General features: G+C 32.8%; 1 protein-coding gene across 2 annotated transcripts in view; it reads right to left on the bottom strand.

The window, feature by feature from the left end:
• Nucleotides 1-23,223, bottom strand: part of LOC126820349 (uncharacterized) — a 49,136-nt gene that overhangs the window by 6,275 nt on the left and 19,638 nt on the right. Inside the window, exons 2-6 of one of the 2 annotated variants that reach the window (XM_050548244.2) lie at nt 19,993-20,148; nt 6,215-6,249; nt 5,392-5,511; nt 4,077-4,097; nt 644-788 (exon numbers count right to left, since the gene is read on the bottom strand). In XM_050548244.2, the coding sequence (XP_050404201.1) occupies nt 644-788; nt 4,077-4,097; nt 5,392-5,511; nt 6,215-6,249; nt 19,993-20,148 (477 nt within the window). The remainder of the gene's footprint in view (nt 1-643; nt 789-4,076; nt 4,098-5,391; nt 5,512-6,214; nt 6,250-19,992; nt 20,149-23,223) is intronic. The other variant, XM_050548245.2, reaches the window with a different exon arrangement.

Below are 23,223 nucleotides of genomic sequence, written 5' to 3'. Positions count from 1 at the left end.
ATATAACTCTTAGGATAATACAGCATTCACTTTACAACATTAGATATTAACAAACTAACATTATCAGTAGTGAATGGGGACCTTTTGTGATTTGAGGGTTCCAAATCTTTGTCTAAAGTTCTAGATACAGACAGCCCTACAGTCAATAGTAATGCTGCCTGAAAAAATTTTATTTTGTTGTCCAGAGTACTTGCTTTGGGGGCACACTGATCAGCAGTGAATATTCGCTAGGCCGCGACAATCACTGATAAGGATGACATCGATGCGACTTAATGAGTCAAAATATTAACTTTTTTCCTCCAATAAATTAAATTCTAAAACATTTTTTTTAAGTATTAGAAAAATAAATAAAGACGTTTGAAGTATACTATCTATAGTATAGGTAAAAATTATTTCCTATTTTAGTGTAGATGGGTATTAAAATGAGTAAAAGGCACCATTCTGCTCAAATCAGTCACGTCTTATGCACGCGCCATTGAGCCAATGATTGATGCTGTGTGATATGACATCAAGTGTTGAAGGCAGTCATCTTTTACAGAGATATTAGAAGACTTTCGTAATACTCTGAGAAACAGATTGATTTGGGGCTGTTGGTCTCCGATAAATACATTTATGAATCTGTTTTTAATGTACTGGTGCTTACCAACTTTAACTTTATTAGATTCAATAGCAGGTCCACGGTTGTGAACATGGCTGACGAAAATTCCATCCCTCATATTACCAGAAATATTAAAACCTAAACCAATGAAATCTTGACTCTGTAACCAAACGCTCATCACTTCAGGTTCCTGAAAAATACCGGGAAATAATATGTAATGATAAAAATAAAAAGGGTTAAACATTTTGTCAACTCCCAAGTTATAGGATGTTTTAAAACTGTAAAAAATGACTTTGTTACACATGTATTATATTTGTCAGAATTGTGGATGCAGACATAAGTCTCATTAATTTCATGTTACTCAATGTACAAAGTGTTAATGTTGCAGTGAATTCAAGATATTATTAGTATAGTCATAACTGTTAAACATGCTTTATAATACAATTGGGTTTAAAGTCTTGTCATACAATACTTCGATCATTTTTAGACTAACATGTTGTAATTTTTATTTCTATGGTCGTGTGTACAATTTGAAGGGAGCACGGATTACTTCTTTTAAGTGTATGCCAATGGTGCCATGGGTGAAACTCTGTTATCTGTCCCATCCAAACGACAAGGCAATATACTTTAATACTTGACCACCTCACATGCACTATCCCACTGTGAAGAGGGAACTGGATTTTTAAAGTCCTGAATATTTTTCTTGACCCACACTAGGATTTGAACCCAGGATATTCTGTTTGAAAGGCATATGCTTTGTGAAAGGAGTCTCCGTTTTTTACATTGCTTATATACATGGTCAATATAAGAGAGAATTTCACAAGGCAGTGGCAAACAAATTCAGCAGGACCTCATATTTCTTAATTCAATTTCCAATTTTATTTTGCCGTTGTATTATATTTAAACTTGGTGGTAGCAGTATTCTTAGTCCCCAATACTACATTATATCAGAGCATTGAAAGATAATAACTATAGAATTCAATTTTTTTTCATTAATTTTTAAAATCTACAATATCATACAACTGCCTGAATAAATCAAGTGTGACATAATTAATTTTAATGCATATTATACATCCCTAGATATATATAACATTATATACACCATTATGTAAACATGTCTTTTGTATTTCACCGAACATAATTGATTATAAATTACAATAAACGTGTTAAAAATTGAATATACATGTAAATCACTTTATATTCATATTACATGAATATGTAATATATATTCATTTTCGTCTATTTTAAGGTTCGAAGGAATAGAGTCAATACACCCATTAACAAAACTATATTTGAATCCAGTTCAATGGGAACACATCTAATGTCGATCTATATGTAGACTTTTATAAATCACATGTATGTTCACATTGTTATTCTTAAATGTTAGCTTACATATATTCTATTTACTTTCTTTATTCATTGCGTATCTCATTGACTATCTCAGGGTTTAAAATATCTATAAAAATGTCTATACATCTAAATTTATAATAGACGAAATATATAGGAATCTATGTTAAGAAAATGTCATTAAAGGTTATTGAAATATTTTTGTCGTTTTCCTTCGATCTAATCTAGTTTCATATTATCTAATGAAACTGCATAATGAAGACATGTACCGGTATTTCTAATACATAAATTTAATATGGCGGCAGATCTAATTGAACTGAGTAAAGATTAAATATTGAATTGATCGATCTATGATAGGCATACATCAAATGTGAGGTAAAGGACGTAGCTCTCTCAGGACACATCAAATGTGATGTAAGGGTGGAAACTCTCATGGCACATCAAATGTTATGTAAGGGTGGTAGCTCTTATGTCACATCAAATGTGATGTAAGGGTGGTAGCTCTCATGACACATCAAATGTTATGTAAGGGAGGTAACTCTCATGACACATCCAATGTGATGTAAGGGTTGTAGCTCTCATGACACATTAAATGTGATGTAAAGGAGGTAGCTCTCATGACACATCAAATGTGATGTTAGGGTGGTAGATATTATGACACATCAAATGTGATGTAAGGGTGGTAGCTCTCATGACACATCAAATGTGATGTAAAGGAGGTAGCTCTCATGACATGAAATGTGATGTAAGGGTGGTAGCTCTCATGACACATCAAATATGATGTAAGGGTGGTAGCTCTCATGACACATCCAATGTGACACAGGACACAAGAATAAAGTTTCTTCTATTAATATATCTTTCTCTTTCCCCTTTTGCATGGTCATTTTGGTCTAGAATCGAAAAGAAGAGGCTGAAGTTATATTTTCTGCTAGGTCTTAGTGACCTTTGCATGCATTTTAGATTATAAGGTCTGCAATTTAGTCAAGTGGCAAGGTTTCAATCCCACCACTGTACGTGACAAGGAGTAGGGTTGCCTGCCTAACCTAATGGCTTTTCTCCAAGTCATCTGGCTTCCTCCTACTGTCAAAGACCCTTCCATGCAAGCCAATTATTGAAATAAATTGTACCATGTTAGTCCTGAAATGACCCAGTCTGTGTTGATCATACCCCATTTCTCTCCCCCCCCCCTCCAACCCTCTCTCAAATTAACATTACAAAATTAAGGTCACACTACTTTGGTTTTCTACAGATAGAGGCCATGAGGGAAGATTTCTGCTCTAGCAGCAGAATTTTCATCCTGTATATCTTTCGAGACTGCATGTGTATAAGAACTGTTTACTTTCTTTGAACTTCTGAAAATATGTTTGCAGTGAAGTTTCCCATACATCAACTTGATGTAAAACCCAAGGAGCACTGATCTGCATAGGACGTAATGTCCTGTATTACTGTGGCTAATTCATTTTTTTAATGTCGATCAACATTATGGTTTATATTGAGCTAGAGGTTTAGGTCATTTAAGTCGCAATTGCCTGTCTAAAATATTTTTATCTACATCCTCTTTTAAAATAACTGGTATGTCCTGTTGTTTGAAACCAATCCCAAAGTAGGGATTCACTAAATCCACCACTGTATAACCTATTAAATTCTGCATGCTCAAATTACCCATCCAGGTTATTTTGGGTTAGAAATATACAAATTATAGTCTATAGAATCTGCAAGAAGAACAGTATACATTACTCTGTACAAGAGATGTATTTTTTGTCTTTTGTAACAATCATATGTGGGTTATAATTCAATAAGAGATATCTAATTTCTTGACAAAAGAACTGCAACCTATTCTTTTTATAACCAAAAAAAAGAAAAAAAATTGATTAGAAAGCAAAATGCATGAAGCTTATATTGTTAATGCTACCAGCAACTCTAGATCCATTTTAATACCATATTTATATTTAGTTTGTGTTAGAGGGATGATGGTGATGAAAGTGATCATGATAATGATGCAGGATATTTTCCCCTCTGATTTGTTAGTATTTTCAAAGGAATATCTCCAAAAATTATTCTCAATATCTAATTACAGCGAGAGAATTACCAGCCTATCTACAAGCTTATGAGAGAATAAATATACAAATACCGATTTATGAATATGATCATCCTGAAAGACCAGTAGAATATAATAAATAAATAATAAATAAATAATTTTGTCATGGACTTTTTTGATTCTGATACTTGAAATCATTAACTTATCACTCATTTTGACATTTAAAGGCAATAATTTTAGATGACGATTCTGAAATTTACCTTTTCCTACATTCAACCCACATCTGTTCTATGATAAACACTGTCAATGATTGGACAGAAATTAAGGCATGTAGCATATGTTTTAACCAAAATCAATAATGTTTAATCAAGTTTGAGCTAAACTTCAGAATCTGTCTGATTAGCTGATTAGAGAACATCAGGGTTAGACATCAGGTGTTACAGAGTTTTAGAAAGAAAAAACTAATTGACAAAATTGCTCCCAATTTTGATTCTAAATAATTTTTTTAAAGTTGATGTCAAAATATAAATGATCCATCATATGTTGTCAGTATCAGAATTTAAATCCTGCTAGAGATTAAATAAATTATTAACCAATATAAAAAAGAAGAAATAAAATGAAAGCTGTTGTTTAACAATTCAGGCATAAATAATCAGAAATATTAAAAATAGCATTATAAATATTGTATCATGCAAATAATATTAGATAGTGCTCAGTTAACTGGGTTGTTGAAAATATGAAGTAATGTCCTCAATATATGGTTCTTTTATAAACTGAACAAACCTGATGGAATCGAAAAAGAATTAAAGAGGATTCATGCGAGATTTCAAGAAAGAGCTGGCCGTCGTTGCAATAATGATCGTTGCAATAATGATGATTCAAAAATAGATAATGAAAAATGAATATATTCAAAAGTACTGTCAAATTACTTTATTCTGAGCTAAATCATGGATGGCTACCTTTATCGTGTTCCAGACAGAGGATGCATTTAAATTTTTATTACATCTGTATTACTTTTAATAAATTACTTTTATCAGCAGTCTCAGTGAGGGATGTCGTGCATTTTCGGAAATTTTGGCTTAGCATAGATACCCAAGCCATCCAATGATTATGAGCTTGTCACATTAATAAATGTCTAAATAATAATTTTCATAAAATTTGAAGCCAGAAAAAAGGCACATGTCCCTCTTCCTCCTTTCAAGCATCCATTTTGTTTTATCAAGTCTGTTTTTACCGTAGAACCATTATTAAGGACTAAACATATTAACAGTGCTGATATAAACCCAAAATAACCACAAATAAATCTTATTAAACCAAAATAATCAAATAACACACTTTTTATTTTATTATGTCCAAATTACTAAATGCCGTTCAAAGAATAAACCACAATTATCCCAGTACTACTTACAGTATGGAGATAGTTATCATCCAGGGATCCACATGAACCTTGTCTAGTAAATGGTGAGGAGAAATCATTTCTAGGTAATGATGACCAAGTTTTCTGATTTCCATTTTTACCAGGCGTTGACTGAAAATACAAACAGAACTATTAAAGTTTATCAGAAATTTACATTAGTTCTAACCTTGTATAGTAGTTTTGACTAAAGGATGTAATTGAATCATCGTTCCAACTCAACCAAATTCACCAAAATTGTTTTGGCACCCATCAGAAAATTTATATGCTGTAAAACTAGCATTATATTTGATCCCACTCCATTTTCAAAGATTGCTACCCTCTAAAAAATCTTTAAACTACAGATTAGTGCACTCTTAGAACCTGATAAGTACTATATAAATATATAGCCCCCAACACAGTTTTTTTGTTGATACTTAATGATAGGTTGTTGTATATTGATTTTATTTCTTATGCCAATACAGAAATTATATGTACCCCTTACTGACATAGTGGTATTGACACATGATACCATACCATAAATAAAAAAAGGTTTAAGGTTTCTGTGCATGATGAAAAATAACAGTAAAAATTTGAGAATTCAAAATATATCAAAAGCATGCTGTGAGTTTTATTTTTTTTTTATATACACTATTTCAATAAGCATCAAATTGATTTTTGTATGGGAGTCAGATAGCTGGATGCTTGAATGTACTTCTTTTCAGCTTATATACTATAGAATTTTATTATCATCTGATATTGATATTAAAATCAGACAGCCCTGAGAAACAATTCAGAAATTATGGAATTGAGAAGAAGAAAGAGAAGAAGTACATACCTTTTTACCATCAGGTGAGTCAAAACCAGATAATCCTAGAAAAAAAATATATTCCTTATTACACAAATATTTTAATTAATTAACATCTTTTTGATTAAAATAAATAGAAAGCCATGACAGATGATAAAGATGTTTTTTTGTGGAATGGTAGGATGATGTAGACACATGTACAGTGTGGGAGAACCATGTATGGAATGAGAGACAAATGTATGGTTTGGGAGACATGTGTGGTCTAGGAGATCCATGTATGGTCTGGGAGACAAATGTATGGGTTTGGGGAAACATGTATGGCCTAGGAAAACCATGTATGGTCTAGGAGACAAATGTATGGTTTGGGAGACATGTGTGGTCTAGGAGATCCATGTATGGTCTGGGAGACAAATGTATGGGTTTGGGGAAACATGTATGGTCTAGGAAAACCATGTATGGTCTAGGAGACACATGTGTGGTCTAGGAGAATCATGTATGGTATAGGAGACACGTGTGGTCTAGGAGAACCATATATGGTCTAGGAGAAACATGTATGGTCTAGGAGACACATGTGTGGTCTAGGAGAACCATGTATGGTATAGGAGACACATGTGTGGTCTAGGAGAAACATGTAGGGTCTAGGAGACACATGTGTGGTCTAGGAGAAGAGAACCGTGTATGGTCTAGCAGAAGAGAACCATTTATGGTCTGTGACTGATTAATATCTGATGTTAAGGATTACAATGCAAAAACTAGAAAAAATAAACTACAGTACATATTTTTGACGTTGTGCCTTTAAATCAAATGAATGATCCGACAGATGTGATCCAAATGAAATGATCAACTTATCTGAATGCAGAGTGCATTCACACCAGCTTTGATATAACAGGTTGTCATCTTGTATATTAAGAAAGGCTAAGTGCACAATCATAGAAACCACTTGAAAAGATTGAAAAAGTTTTATTATTATTTGAAAACAGCTGTTTTATTACCTCTCTATAATGGTAGACTGATATAACTTAATAAAGAAAATATATTGAAAAAAATAATAAAAATAGCCTGAATACCTTAAGGAGATGGGTCCAGGTAAGGAATTTGACCTTATATTTAAGAGTAGTTACATTGCTCAAATCAAGTTGACCTAGAATGCGATACTTTTAAAGGGCTAGGCATTCTTTTTTTGTGATAAACAAAGTATTAGTAAATGCCAAAATTGCATATGGTATACAGTAAGAAAACCATGAGAGAAAATGTTTATGACTTATAAATAGTAAGTTAAAAATGTCTGCATCAGTGTGCTGGATTAGCATACAGGCGTATGCTTTGATTAAACGATCTGTCATTGAGTCAAGTGTCGTGGTTTCAATCCAAGACTTGTACATAAAATAGGGTCGGCTGTCCGAAAGCACAGATTTTCTCTGGAACTCTGGGTCTGTATTTTATGTTACTATATATCTGAAATTTCATGGTCTGTCTGTCTCTCACTCAAATAAGGACAGGTGAAATTCTCCAAAACTGACCTATTATATTATTTCAAAAGACCTATGGTAGAAATGAAAACTAAACCTTAACAAGACTTAAAATCTGGAAAGCTAAAACCGTGAAACCACCCCTTTAAATAAATGTGTTCACCAATATATACATATACTTTTGACTATATAAACCTTGAGTAAGTATAAGAGATAAAATACCTATGATAAGTATGTATAGATAGATATTGACAAGAGCTCGTCTGTCAATATTACAGAGTAAAATGATCCCTACCGATTCAATGATAGTCAATAGGAAACATAGAATAAGTAAACTAATAGACAATCCTGGTATACATTATATCTACCTATGATTTACACAATACAACAATTATTCTTTTAACAAACAACCTTAAAAGTTGGCAATATAAATAGTTCTTTTTTTTTTGGACAATATCTTATTCTTCACTGCTGAATTTGTCTAAAAATGTACTTGAATTGCTTTTTAATATTTAACCAAGAAATGAAACAGGATTTATTAAAATGTCTTACTTTTCTGCTCCAACTGGGCTAATGAAGACAGACACAGCCATACAGGGAGCTATGAGGGAAATTTTGCCTGAACAGCGATGCTATGGCCTACTCTTATATCAAATTCCAACTGCCAAGGGATCTTTATGTGCATGCCAATGTGTACACAGGACCTTGGTTTTTCGTACCATCCAAACGACTATACATTGTTCGTTGCCAGGCCCTCAATCCTGCACCACTGACAATGAGGAACTACACTGGACAATCCTGATGAACTTTCTCGACCAACTAAATTTTGATTAAAATCTGTCAACATATATTAAAAGCGCAAAGAGCTCATTTTTTAAGAGTTTTTGCTGATCTAGCTGGCAAAGTTAAAATAAAAAACTTTTTGTATAGCAGCCTCAACCTTCAAAGCACTATATATTCTTTATACTCTTTGCTTTTATATTAATATTTCAAATTATTACTCCAACCGTTATCAATACAAGTACCTGTATTGTCAACAAAGGGATTTTAATATATCTATAAGTATGTGCCAGTTAGAAAACCATATTTATTTACTAGATTACAGTAAATACAGAACAAAGATAACCAATTGAGTTTTATTTCTCCTCAAGATGAGTCAATTTTATTTTATTTACCAGATTACAGTAATTACAGAACCAAGATAAAAAAAAATTGAGTTTTGGCATTGTTTTTTTTTTTTTTTTTTTACCAGATTACGGTAATTACAGAACCAAGATAACAAGTTGAGTTTTATTGCTCCTCAAGATGAGTCAATATATTTTTTTTTACCAGATTACGGTAATTACAGAACCAAGACAAGAGTTGAGTTTTATTGCTCCTGAAGTTGAGTCAATTAATTTTATTTACTAGATTACGGTAATTACAGGACCAAGATAACAAATTGAGTTTTATTGCTCCTGAAGACAAGTCAATTAAATTCATTTACACCATTTTGAGTACATGGACCTTCACTAAACGACATGGGTAATTACACAATGACAGTTAACTGACAAATTAAATAAGCATAAATTGGCTGTAAAATTACTCATCCAGAGAATTAGTTAATCTGTAACTCTAGACTAACATCTTTAGTATCTATTTATAAAGATCACAGTTTAAGATTAAAATATCAAGTTACCAAAATACTTGTCACCTCAAAATACTTTCATAATTTGGTTATTTCAAAACACATAGAATTGTACTGAACATGTTATTAAACCATGTTTTTACATATTAATGGAGTGCACTGAACAGAAAAATCTGAAGGTGCAGGGTGTGGGGGCTTAGTCTTCACTTGAACAATTGAATAAAATTTACAATTCGATTATTATGAATTAGACACTTTGTAACTGCCACACATGTCGAAACGGTTTATCATTTGATGTGCAGAGTGAATTTCACGTGTTGAATTTGGCTTTCATTTCAGGTATTTTTTGTACCTGCATGATTACCTTAATTTAGATCTAGTAGGTGTGGTATTTGTATTGTCAATGTAAGAATTTAACTTCTAGGTCTACCTGGTAAATATACATGTACATTCCTCAAATATTCAAATTCGAAAAGCATGGGTAACTATTTGTATGAGCAGTGCATAAAACTAAAGATTATTACTAGAAACTAAAAAGATTAGAATTTCAAGAAATGAAATGAAATTAGGTTTAACATCCTATTGTTCTGTTCCAAATGGGCAAATGAAGAAGGGCATACGTCATACAGTGTGCTATGAGGGAAACTTTGTCCAGACAGCGAGTTTACTCACTGAGTCACCACGACTCCCTCTAATTTGAAATCCGTGAAAGATAATACATGTAATAAATGTTCATTTATAACTAACAGAGTTGTCCCATTAGGTTTTTTTTTTACAAGATTTATGTGGTGCTGGTAATAAACAAACACGTCAAAATAAACACATAAACAAATACATAACCCTGATGTATAGTAAGGTGACTTCTCTTCTCTCCGTATGACCTAGATTTAAGTCAGAAGCCATTTAACCTTAACCAACTCGATCGCTATGCCATCTTATGGGTCGGATTTTCACTGGAATTGAATCCCATCTGCTGCTCAATGCTCATTGATGATTAAATCCAAAAATGGATAATCAAGACTATGTTTTTTATTGTACCGACTTTAGTAATGATGATCGAGGCTAGGCCTAAAATTCAATGGCTAATATCTCAATTCAGAGTGGGGCTATTTGACTGAAATTTTCAGCATATTCCCTCTACATTATCCAGTTTTTAACTATTATACTGAGCACTGCCAGCTCTTTATCTAATCTTCAATAAAGCCCCTTTAATAAATAGTAATAACTTTACCCAACCATCTCTTTCAATGTGCAAACGTTAACACATTGTTATCCTTGATTTATAAAAAAATAAATGAGAACTCCCAAGAGTGACAAACTTATGAAATTGAAAGTCATAAATCAGATTTATGGAATTAAATTCTAAATATGTAATCCAACATTCAAAACATGTTATAATTAATATCCTTGACATGCAAATTAATATTGTCATGACATGACATTTCACTTTTATTTAAAGACATTTTATTAAGTGAAAGAAAATGCAGAAAAAATGGCTAACAAGACAATACTATGAGAAACAATTAATCTCTAACAAAATGCTTTAAGACACAGAAACAATTAATCTCTAACAAAATGCCTTAAGACAAAGGGAAACAATTAATCTCTAACAAAATGCCTTAAAGTAGCTAAGTCTCTAACTCAATATCATCCAAAATCTTCAACATTGAAAACACGATTTATTTGTCAAATTAAATCAACATTCATGTTGTGATCTTACCGGGAAAAGATGGGCTTTTGATATCCAATATTTAAGACAAAATAAACATTTTACCATTGGTACACGAATCGTGTACCATAGTGCGCTTCAGCCCCAGTTGTATCAAGAGACTCAAGGGACAAGGCTAGACACATTGCACCAAATCAAACGGCGTATGTAGACTGGAATAACCAGACGCTAGAAATTTGCACTCGCTTGAGACTGCTGGCTTATTTTGCCAAACATAACTGATTTGAAATTTGAGTAAAAACGGAAACCATTGAATGTAAATCAGTTTATATACATTCATATTACAGTATTATATGTCAATTTCTAGGTCCCAAATGTTAGCGATTTAGCCCCTTTAAGACAAAGGGAAACAATTAATCTCTAATCTAAACACTCATAGCATCTTTTTTACCTTGTTATAATGTGGCAGCTTATAATTATAACAACATTATCAGCATCTAACAAAAGAAAAGGAAAAAAAAAAAAAAACGACCGTCCAAATGACATACCAAGTACTTCACATTATATATTGATGGGCCTCTTTACAAATAAACGCAGGCTTAATAAAGTCTTAAGGCTTTTCCTATTTACAGAAGACAATACTGTTATTCACTTATTGTTCAATGTGTAACAATCCTTTACCTATTTTTCCAACCTTGTCGTCCAAACGTGGGATTGTCCCGATCGACTTGAAGAATTATTATACAGTTTTTATAACAATAGGTGAAACTATTTCAACCTTGTTCCATAAAGTGAAGGGTTATTCATGCGTAGAATGAAATATTTTGAGTGGTTTTATTAACTGGCGATGTTTATACTGTGGATGTCAGATCTGATCATATGCTACGATTCACCCAAACAGCACGATCCCACAAACTAACAAATTATTCATTTAATGAATTCTTTCTAGATTTTATTATAAATTGAATCAACAAGCCCCTTAGGCCATGCACAAGTTAAAAACTCTCTTATTATTAAAGTTTAGAATGTACTGATCTCTAACGTCAGCAAGACACCTGTGATTAAACATGGAGTCAAAATGATAATCAACTCTCGGGGGAATTTCTTGGAAGTTTTCTTTTTTCAAGTGAAGTTACAACATCGTGTGATGGTGTTGTAAGATATAAAAAAACACAGAGTCTGCTGTTAATTTGTATGAGAAACAATTTCTGTTCAGTTATGCAAAAATACTAAATGCTTAAATAAAGTGAAATGGGGTTTAAAGAAGCTAAACCTCTTAACTAAATATTTTTCATAATATTCAAAATTAAAAACATGAATGTGTGGGATCCTAATATCCAATATTTAAAACACAATGAACATTTTATAATCACAAATAACAAAATATTAATAAAAAAAAAAACGTGTAGAATGGACTCAGCAGGCGTAAATAACTGTCTTTCAATTTGTATTGTTAACGTATTTCGCCGAAAATAACTGATTAGAAGTTAAAATAATTTTTTTAAAAATTAAATATAAATCACTTTATGTATGTTTGAATTTTGAATTACATGTGCTTTTAGACCTAAAGAATAGAGCCAAATGTCCTTTAAAGTTTTACTTTTCCTTTCCCGCATCAATCAGGCCTAATGAAGACAGGCATCTGCTACTAGTGTGCTGTGTTTGAAAATATGCCCTGACAGCGGTGTTACGGCCTATTCTTATATCAGGGGATCTTTAATGTGCTCCCATCCAAACAAATAGACACTTATCCTTGCAAGGACATCCATCCTGCACCACTGACAATCAGTGGCGGATTAAGCTCCACCAAGGCCTGAGGCGGCAGTTGCTTGATGACCTATTTAGTTTTTAAATAGGGCCTATTTAAAATGGCGTGGGCCTAATTAATTTCGGGTCAGGGCTTATGTTGATTCCCGTTGGGCCTAAACCCACCCCCCTAACATTCATTGTCTATGTGTTTTTAATCGTATCAGACAAGTCTAAAAAAAGATTTTTTACAAAATCTTTGGGCCTGAGGCTGCAGCCTCATCAGCCTCACTGATAATCCGCTACTGCTGACAATAAGAAACCGGACTGGAAAATTCGGAGGAACTTTCTCAGACACCACTAGATTAAACCTTGGACCTCCAGGTTAGCAGAGGCATAGGAGCTAGGGTGACTGGGAGGATCTGAAGCTCCCCCAGATTCGGTGAACCATCCATGTTTCAAGCAATGTATTTACGTTTTTCGGGCACAAACATCAGAGAATGAGACCATACATGTATATCATTGAAATATAATTGTAAAATAAAATCGCTTGCGGTTTGCTGTTTGAATACTATAATACTTAAGACCTCTCGTAATAACATTTGTGGAAAACTTGTTTTAGTTAATGAAGAAAATATTCGGACAAATAGCCTCAGCTCATTCCAGCTGAGATTGGCCTCCTACGTCTGTGCAGGTTAGTGAGTCAAAGTTCCAGCTGTGAAGGATACTTTTATGTGCATGCCAACGTATACAACAGGACCTCTGTTGTTGTTTTTTTTATCCAGTCTGAATGACTAGACACTTACTGAGTCATCATGGCTTCTATAACAAAATAACTCCACAAAATTAACAAACTATTAATCTAAATAGAATAAATATTGTTTTCCATTGTTAGCAAGCAAGACTTTAATAAATATATGCAATTTCAAACAATAAATATTTTGGTATGTAGATGTAATATGTCAGCCTCTAAAAGACTCCTAATGGAAATATGACAGACACTTTTATTCACTATTTTGATGTGATGTATAAATGTTGTTGATATTTTTTTACCTGTCAAGGAATCCAAAACCATATGTATAACCTATATAACCTCCTGTACTCTAATTGTTTTGTCACGCAGGCCAATGATATTTTAGTTATTTCATGGCGATTATTAAATCTATTTTTAGTATCGTCTTTTGAAACCAACCCTGATGATTTCAAAAGAATTAAAATACTTACTTATAAAATCTCATCTTTATAAATCCTGTTAAAGAATTTCAATAGTAAATCATTTCACATGTCAGCACTAGGCATTTCAAGCATGTAGTATAAGTTTTCTTTTATCACGTTGTAAATATGAATACTGAGCATAAATAGAAGTGGGATAGAATGCATATATCTATTAAAGCAGCATTAGGAAAGATTAGATAAAGAGCTGACAGTTCTCGCTATGTTAGTTCAAAACTAGATAGTGAAAAGAGAATGTGCTGAAAATTTCAGTTAAATTACATCAATCTGGGCCTAGATATTAGCGACAGAATTATAGGCTAGCCTCGATCGTCATTACTACCACTGTTACGATAATAAACAAAAGTCTCAATTATCCATTTTTACGGTAATCGCATCCATCAGAAAATGTATTTGAATCCACTTAATATCTCAGGCATCGAGAGTTATTTATGGTCTTGGTAATTTAATTAATGTCTAATTAATAATTAAATAACATTTAAGGCCTAAAGAAATTTAATTAATGTCTAATTAATAATTAAATAACATTTAAGGCCTAAAGAAAAAACCTGCAATAGGCAGATTTAATTCTTGCATACTGCATGTTAATTGGACATTTATTCACACGACATAATCAACTCTCTAGAATATTGGATGGTCATGATTTTTAATGGATTGAAACATGATCACTATTTAGTTTAAAATGAATAATCAAGACTTTGTTTATTTACGTAGCAATGAAAATTGAGACTACACTAATTTTATCAAAACTTCAAACACTTATAACTTCGCTCAGAATAACGGTTTTTAATATATTCCTTTTTTATATATTCTCTTAAAGTTGAATATCTAAATGAACTTTCCTCTTAAAGCTGAATATCTAAATGAGCTCTTCTCATAAAGCTGAATATCTAAATGAACTTCTCTCTTAAAGCTGAATATCTTAATGAACTTGTCTCATAAAGCTGAATATGTAAATAAACCTTTTTCTTAAGCTAAATATCTGAATAAACTCTTCCCTTAAAGCTGAATATCTGAATGAACCCTTCTCTTGAAGCTGATATCTGAATGAACCCTTCTCTTGAAGCTGAATATCTAAATGCACTTTTCCCTTAAAGCTGTATATCTTAATGAACCCTTCTCTTCAAGCTGAATATCTAAATGAACCCTTCTCAACATCAAATTAAAAGTCATCTATTACGGTATTCACATTTTTGTATCACAATCCAAAAAAAATAATTTATTCTCATCTAACAAATTATTTTTATTCAGTAAGAATTTGTTTAATCTCAAGAATAAACATTAAAAGTGTGTGTACCCAATTTTCTAAATCCATACATACTAATTACCTCAACAGTTTTGAGGTGAATTTATACATCTCCTGACCGAATTCATGAAATGGTCCAGTAAGTAATTTATTCTTAACAAAGATTTCACAAATTCCTCGCAGGTGTTCAACATTATCCAAGTTTATAGTACATGTATGTCATTTGTAGAAAAACTTCCTCTTATATAAATATATAATTGTACTGTCAAATCTATGATAAGTTAGTCTCGAACCACAGTTTTTAAAAGATGTATTCCCTTTAGTATATTTAGGTAATCTGTCTGACACTATAATCTTATTTTTTGCTTCAACATTTTGCCAGCAGATTAAAGATGCATTATATATGTAAGCGCTAAATCTACCTATTGCAGGCTTTTCTCTTGGTTTCAAACGTTACATAAATTATTATTTAGAATTCACATGGCAAGCCTATAATCAACACTCTTGACCATCAAATGGCAAAGATTTAAATGGATTAAAAACTTAACGATAAAATGGATAATCGAGATTTAGTCCCATTTGTCAAGTACCATTGCTATGATAATAAACAAACTACGCTACATCTTCAAGAATCAAACAGTCATAACCTCGCCCACAATTAAGTAATATGAATTAAATTTTCAATATATTCATTTTTCATTATCTATATTTTAACTATTATAGCAAGAACAGATACCGTTTTGAACATATTTTATTTTAATATGAACATTTTAGCATTATCTCAATATCTAAAATTTTTTAAGTAATCTTAAACATGAAAACTATAAATTTGACATTGAAAACACGAATTATTTGTCAATTTAAATCAACATTGATGTTTTGATCTTAATGGGAAAAGATGGGCTTCTGATATCCAATATTTAAGACAAAATAAACACTTACCACTGGTACACGAATTGTGTACCATAATGCGTTTCAGTGCCATTTGTAACAAGGGACACGAAGATCGAGGCTAGACATACTCCACAAGTCATGTCAAACGGTGTCGCCATATTCTTATCTGGAGAGCATGCACCATAAATACTATTGGTAATCGGTATAGACTGGAATAACCAGACACTAGAGATTGCCATCCGATTTAGTCTTATGGCATATATCACCGAACATAACTGATTTGAAATTAAGAGTAGAAATGAAAACGATTGAATGTAAATCGGTTTATATACATTTATATTACATCATTATACGCCTTGCGACCCATTTATGTCAATTTCTAGGTCTAAAATATTAGCTATTTAGCTCCTTTAAGGTTGAATTCTTTAAAATTGTAATTTCATGGCATGTCAGTTTCTGACAGGTATGATCTGTAGCCAATCAATTTTACTGCTAGTGAGTCAATTAAGACTGGAAAAAATGACGAAAATGAAAGCCCACTGACAGATAAGCAATACACTGAAATTAATGTATGGAGTTTTTTATATGTTGAAATGATGTATGGATACATTAAAATTGATTGTAATTCAAAAATTTGAAGAGTTGTGCTCAAATTTCAATCGTATTAACTGCTTCCATAAGAAAATATTATCCTATTATTAGAAATGTAATTATAAGATTTAAATATGACAGAAGATTTATCATTATATCAATAACATGAAACTCTACTCTAATTTGTTGCATAAAAATAAAAACATAGCTTGAAAAAATCTTAAAAATTTATATTTTAAAGCATTTTATTTTTTTTACCTTTTATTTTCTTTTTTTTTTTTAATAGAGATAATGGACATGGCTTGAAAAAGCTAAGCTTTGAAATTTATATTACAAATCATATTTTCATCATTTTATATTTACTTGTAAATTACTTTGATTATGGACATGTACTGGTGTTGAAGTTTGGCTCGGTACTTTATTATTTTTAGCTACATGTACAGTACAACAAAAGTGACCTTAGTCTTTATTTTTGTAAAGCAAGATGATACGCATACATTATATACAATACAAGTACTCAAAAACCCTAACTTGTATTTTGATGGGTGATTTAAAGTGCAGTAGGGATGTAACCCACCAGTTGTATTTTGATGGGTGATTTAAAGTGTAGTAGGGATGTAAATATACACCCACCAGTTGTATTTTGATGGGTGATTTAAAGTGTAGTAGGGATGTAAATATACACCCACCAGTTGTATTTTGACGGGTGATTTAAAGTGCATTAGGGATGTAAATACATGTATAAGGGGAAATAAAATGAAAGGAAATGGGGTTTAATGTCCTACTGCTCTACTCCAACTGGGCTAAAGAAGATGGGCTTACACCATACAGTGTGTTATGTGGGAAATTTTGCCCAAACAGCGGCATTACAGCCTGTTCTTATTTCGAATTCCAACTGCCAAGGGATCTTTTACATGCCATCCTTACAGCAATGACTAGACAGCTGTCCTTGTCAGTCCCTCCGTCCTGCACCACTGACAAGGAGAAACCACACTGGAAAATCCTTATGAACTTTCGCGACCAACACCGCGACCTCCAGACTAGCGAGCCAGCTCCAAATATAAGGGGTATAATACACTGTGTGATTGTTCTGTCTCCCGAGATTAAATATACTGCCTACTGGCTTGGTCGTGAGGAATCCCATTTGGCTCACTGACTAATTTAAAGGTGTATGAAATCCATGCCTGGAGTTTGATCCCCAACAGCGATATCCTGTCACATAAGCTTACCTGGGCAATAAATATGCATCAAAATGAATAATCCTTCAGATATTATGTAACAATAAAAATGGCAAAACCCATAGAAAGCAATATTAACTTTAGATGGCCATAATTTATATTATATTAGGAATGATCAATTTTAATAATATTTAGACCAATATGGTGTTTGTTACGACTACTTTTTGAACCAGTATGTTTTTTTATGCTACTTACTTTTTATTGTGTCTGGCCCGAAAGTCTATAAATTACATGATAAAAGGGTTGGGAGTTTTAGAGTCTACGAAATAAGCATTTTAATAATGGCAATTCTTTAGCCATCTCTCTGTTCACCAATAACGGAAGCAGTTGCTCCGGTGATACAGAACTGCGCCAGTCCACCCGAGACTCAGTTTGTGCTCTGGTCACAGACGACTATATAAAGGGAACAGCCTCACAATCTCACTTAAGTATAATGAGTTCAAACAGAACGAAACTATTCACTTTATGAGAGAAGTCTGGGAGGGTTACCCACCACCTATTGATTTCTAGTTCAATATATGTTATCTGAGACAGAAAAAACAATGTAACTTTGTTGTTATCATTCCAGTTGTTGCAATTTTGCATCTTGTGGACAGTTTCCTCGATACTCAAACTCACTGGAAGCCTACAAAAAGCTTCTTTATCATGAATAGCTTCTTAATTCTGATTGACATATAGCAAGACCTTGAACTTTGATAACAATTAAAATTCCAGCTTAGTCTCCTTTACCTCATTACTATTCAAAAAATTCACCTGACTTGACCTAACTGACCTTACATTAAATGGATCTACCTTTAACAGGTAGTAAAAGTGATGGTGTCTAATTTTAGACTAATTGTAAACAATATCTTGTAGTTTAAACTGGTCAAAGTTAAATGTATCCTGTTTCTCCAAATCTACTTAATTTATCAAGTCTACAAATCCTTCCAGATCATGTTTTAGATTTACGTCAATCAGTGATATATATAACATTACATTTATTCACCGACTTTTTATTTTCTAATTGCAAACTAAATACACCTTTAAATTATGGCTGAAGTGAAATGGGGTTTAACATCCTACTGTTCTGCTCCAACAGGGCTAAAAAAGATGAGCATACCCAATACAGTGTGCTATGAGGGAAATTTTGCCCAGACAGTGGCACCTACTCTTATATTGAATTCAAACTGCCAAGGGATCTTTTATGTGAACGCAAATGTGTAGGGCTTACACAGGACCTCAGTTTTTTGTTCATTCTGGGCGACTAGACAGCTGTCCTTGTTAGGCCCTCCAAAATTATGGCTGAATATTTTTTACAAGAAGATCTTTATTTAAATGTACTTTTAAGGCTAAATTCCTTCAAATTATAATTTTATGGCATGAAAATTGACAGGCAGATAAATTCTCCAAGAGAGAGGAGGGTTTAATGTACAATGAACACAAACTAGGTTATTTTGGGACTAACACAATTTTGTTTCAATTAGTCGTTTGACAGTAGGAGAAAACCAGAGGACCGGAAATAACCTGGTGTGGGATTGAAACCATGTCACTTTACTCATGACAGACCTTATCATCTAAAGCACACACCTTAGACCATTCAACCATTCCCCCCTTACCACTTGTAACAGAACTTATATAATACAGGGGGGGGGGGCTGAATGGTTAGCACGTGCGCGCTGTACCATAAAGTCTGTCATTGAGTCAACTCCTGGGTTTCGAATCCCCGGTTGTACGTGGCAAGGAGTAGGGTCGCCTGTCCAACCTCGTGGGTTTTCTCCGGGTCCTCTGGTTTCCTCACACTGCTAAAGACCCCTACGCACAAGCGAATTATTGAAATAAAATTAAACCATGTGTTAGTCCCGAAATGACCTTGTTTGTGTCGAGTGGACGTTAAACCCCATTTCTCTCTCTCTGTCTCTCTATATATAATAAAGTCATCATTCTGGTGGAACTCCTTGACTTTAATGACATCTGGTGTGGTCTCCTACTTAAAATGCAACATAATGGTCAATTGATGACCAGTTTTATTTTGTTTTAGGCAGGTTTAGGATATTTCAGATAAAATACTGATATGAAATAAACTGATAGCCTACAATAAATACAAATGGTTTCTTACCTTCTTCCATGGTAGATAAATCTGCTGAAGTATCATTAAAAGCAGGATTAACATGGCCATCTCTTGTTGGTGATGATAAACTGTCATTGAGCAATGTTCCATCACCTTTTTTATTTCCATTTTTATTGGTGGCATTTGCTTTTGGTGACAAAAATGCTGAAATAGAGAAGAATCCCTTTATTCTTTATTCAAAATTTGAGCTCTTAATACAAAGTATTTATTCAAATTTTTAATCCAAAAATGTCCATGGGTCTATACAAGCCCAAAAGTGTCCATAAACTTGTCCATGTGTGCATACAAACCAAAAATGTCCATGTGTCTTTACAAAAAAAATATGTCCATGTTTCTATGCAAATAAAATGTGTTTATACAAAACCAAACTTGTTGATTTGTTTATACTAAGTACCATAGACTATATAGGATAAACATGTATGAAAACATGAATTATGATACAGTATATATATTGATTCTATTGTCTCACTCAAACTATGTACTGGTGTTCTAGGTCTGTGTACTAAATATAAATGGCTTATCTCATCCACTAATTGGTGATCTTTTCTCATCCAACCCCTGCACTAACTGGTGATCCTGTCTCACCCAACCCACTGACTGATGATCTGGTCACACCCAACTCTACTGACTGATGATCTTGTCTCACCCAACCCCCTGACTGATGAACTTGTCTCAACCAACCGACTGATGAACTTGTCTCAACCAACCGACTGACTGATGATCTTGTCTCACCCAACTCTACTGATTGTGCTCATAAGTCATTTATAATCCTAACTAATTATTGATTGTACCAAGAATAGTTCCATTAGTTATATGTCCATGCATAGTTTATAATTCAGTATTAGAAATATGTTTTGAAGCTCTTGATTATGAGTTTTGAAAATCATTTTTTTTTTACATTGGATTACGGTATTAATCTATTTTTCAAACATGTCTGAGGAACGATCTTCAAATTTCTTGCGATATTTGGCATTATATTAATATATCTTGTAGCATATTTTTATTACCAATAATTCAACCGGTTATGGCTTGGGAAAGAATGTAAAAAGGCTGACAATGAATAATTACTAGTCAATATAAAAAGATCAATGCCGATATTCTATATCAAAAAGTAAACATATATGCATCATAAATCACATGGTGGAATCTAAAAGATCTAAAGGATTGGATATTTAATAAAGATTATGTTTGGATTGCTTGTATTACTGACATGCTGGATTAATCATTTAGAGTATGATTTTTATTTTGTTTAAAGGTACAAGCCTGATTGTTCACATACGATTGGACAGACAACCCTTTTCCTTGTCACGTACAAGTGGGGAATTGAAACCATGCCACTTGACTCAATAACAGACCTTATGAACAAAAGCACACATTTTAAACTATTCAGCCATCCAACATGCCAATATGAAATCAATAGAAACCAATAAAGGAAACTTCAAATGACCATAACATAGGTTGGATTTAATCAATTTGCATTATCCCGGGACCAAAACATTCTGTTTTTTTCAATATTATTAGATTTGATTGTGTATGTTATTAAACTCTATATATAACCATTACTCAGGAGCTTTAAATAATCACAATTTATTTTTACAGAAACATCAATGTAATTATATAGTTTTAAATATCATTGGCTTAAATTTGTTAACACTTGGTCTTATAGAAAGCAGAAAGTGCTTTTGGATCTCTTAATCTAGCTTCCTTAAACACAGGCGTTCGATATAGTGAAAAAGAAAACAAAAATATACGTGCCATTTGGTTGGGACTTCACACAGCTGATTTAATTGGATTAACAAGAGGCTAATAAATGGATTTCACCCAGGTGGTGCTGGGTTTATTTATGTCATATACAGAGGACGACGAAATGCCCCCCCCCCTCATTATCTCCAGTGTATATACCAACCAAAGTCATTTGAATTATTTTTAACCATCCATAATAATACAACTTTATGAATTAACTACTTCTTGGTTTATTACATGCAACGTTTCAATACTCTTACAGGTATCTTTATCAAATCATGATCAATGATGAATCCAACCATACATACTGTATATTATATAGTTCTGCTATCTATTTGTAGAATCTATACAACAATATTAAATAATGACTATAGAAATCATACAATAAATCACAACAACTGAATCTATAATAATATACACATCAAAGATAATAAACTAATTGGAGGGGGTGTAGCCTGAAGTCATATGTTTCAGATCTTATCACAAAGGTTTTTGGGTACATAAGTAAATTGCATCTTACCACAAACAAATTTTTTAAATAATATTTAAATTTTAAATTTCTTTATAAAATGAACAAGGATATGAATTCAGCAAATTTGTTTAACTGGGGGTATCAGCCTAAATGCACTAGGCGGCTAATAGTCAAATAAGAGCTGAAAGGTATTTTTTAGATCGTAATCTTGATAATTAAATTAAATCTAAGTTAGATCATTTGATATCATCTTGTTCATTGATTGAAAGCAGTTATTCTGAAGTAGCTGACTGACATTCTAAGAGCAAAAATGATGATGTCGTGAAATCATTAGAAATGTGTTTGGTAATCGTAATCTAGAGTCTAGACAAGTAAATTAAATCCAAAAACCTAGGTTAGATGTAATCTTGCTCATGGATAGAAATCAGTTACTCTTCAGGAGCTGACTGACATTCAAAGGTAAAAATTGATGATGTCATGAAATCATTAGAAGGTGACATGAATTTAAGGTGGTCGTACTATATGCTAGGATTGATCGATTTACATAATAGTTGATGCTTTTTGCTAAGACTATACATTTTAATCTCTATGGACTGAAGGAGCCGCGGTGATTCTGTGAGTAAGATGTTGGCTTACGTTTTAAATGAATGTGGTCCAAAACTTTGTTTTGGCCTTAACTGTTGGTTGAACATTTACAATCAGATGGAAGTCAGTCATCTTTAATCTTTTTGAACATTTGAAATGATGCAAACAATTTCACAGATTGATTTAGAAGCTATCAAAATTTATTGTCTAAATGGCTAAAAGCTTTTAGCCATTCAAATGATACTAAAACCAATGCGCCATATAAAACGTACTCATAAAACATCTTAATTAGCCCTTCCAGGTACCCCCGTAGAATTAACAACTTCATGGGTTTAACGTCCTACTGTCTGCTCCAAACTGGGCTAATGAAGACAGGCATACACCATACAGTGTGCTATGAGGGAAATTTTGCCCAGACC

The sequence above is a fragment of the Patella vulgata genome, chromosome 5, assembly GCF_932274485.2.
Source record: "Patella vulgata chromosome 5, xgPatVulg1.2, whole genome shotgun sequence".
Taxonomy (NCBI): Eukaryota; Metazoa; Mollusca; class Gastropoda; family Patellidae; genus Patella; species Patella vulgata.
Note: the sequence above shows the minus strand (reverse complement) of the source record. Positions and strands in the feature narration are given on the sequence as shown.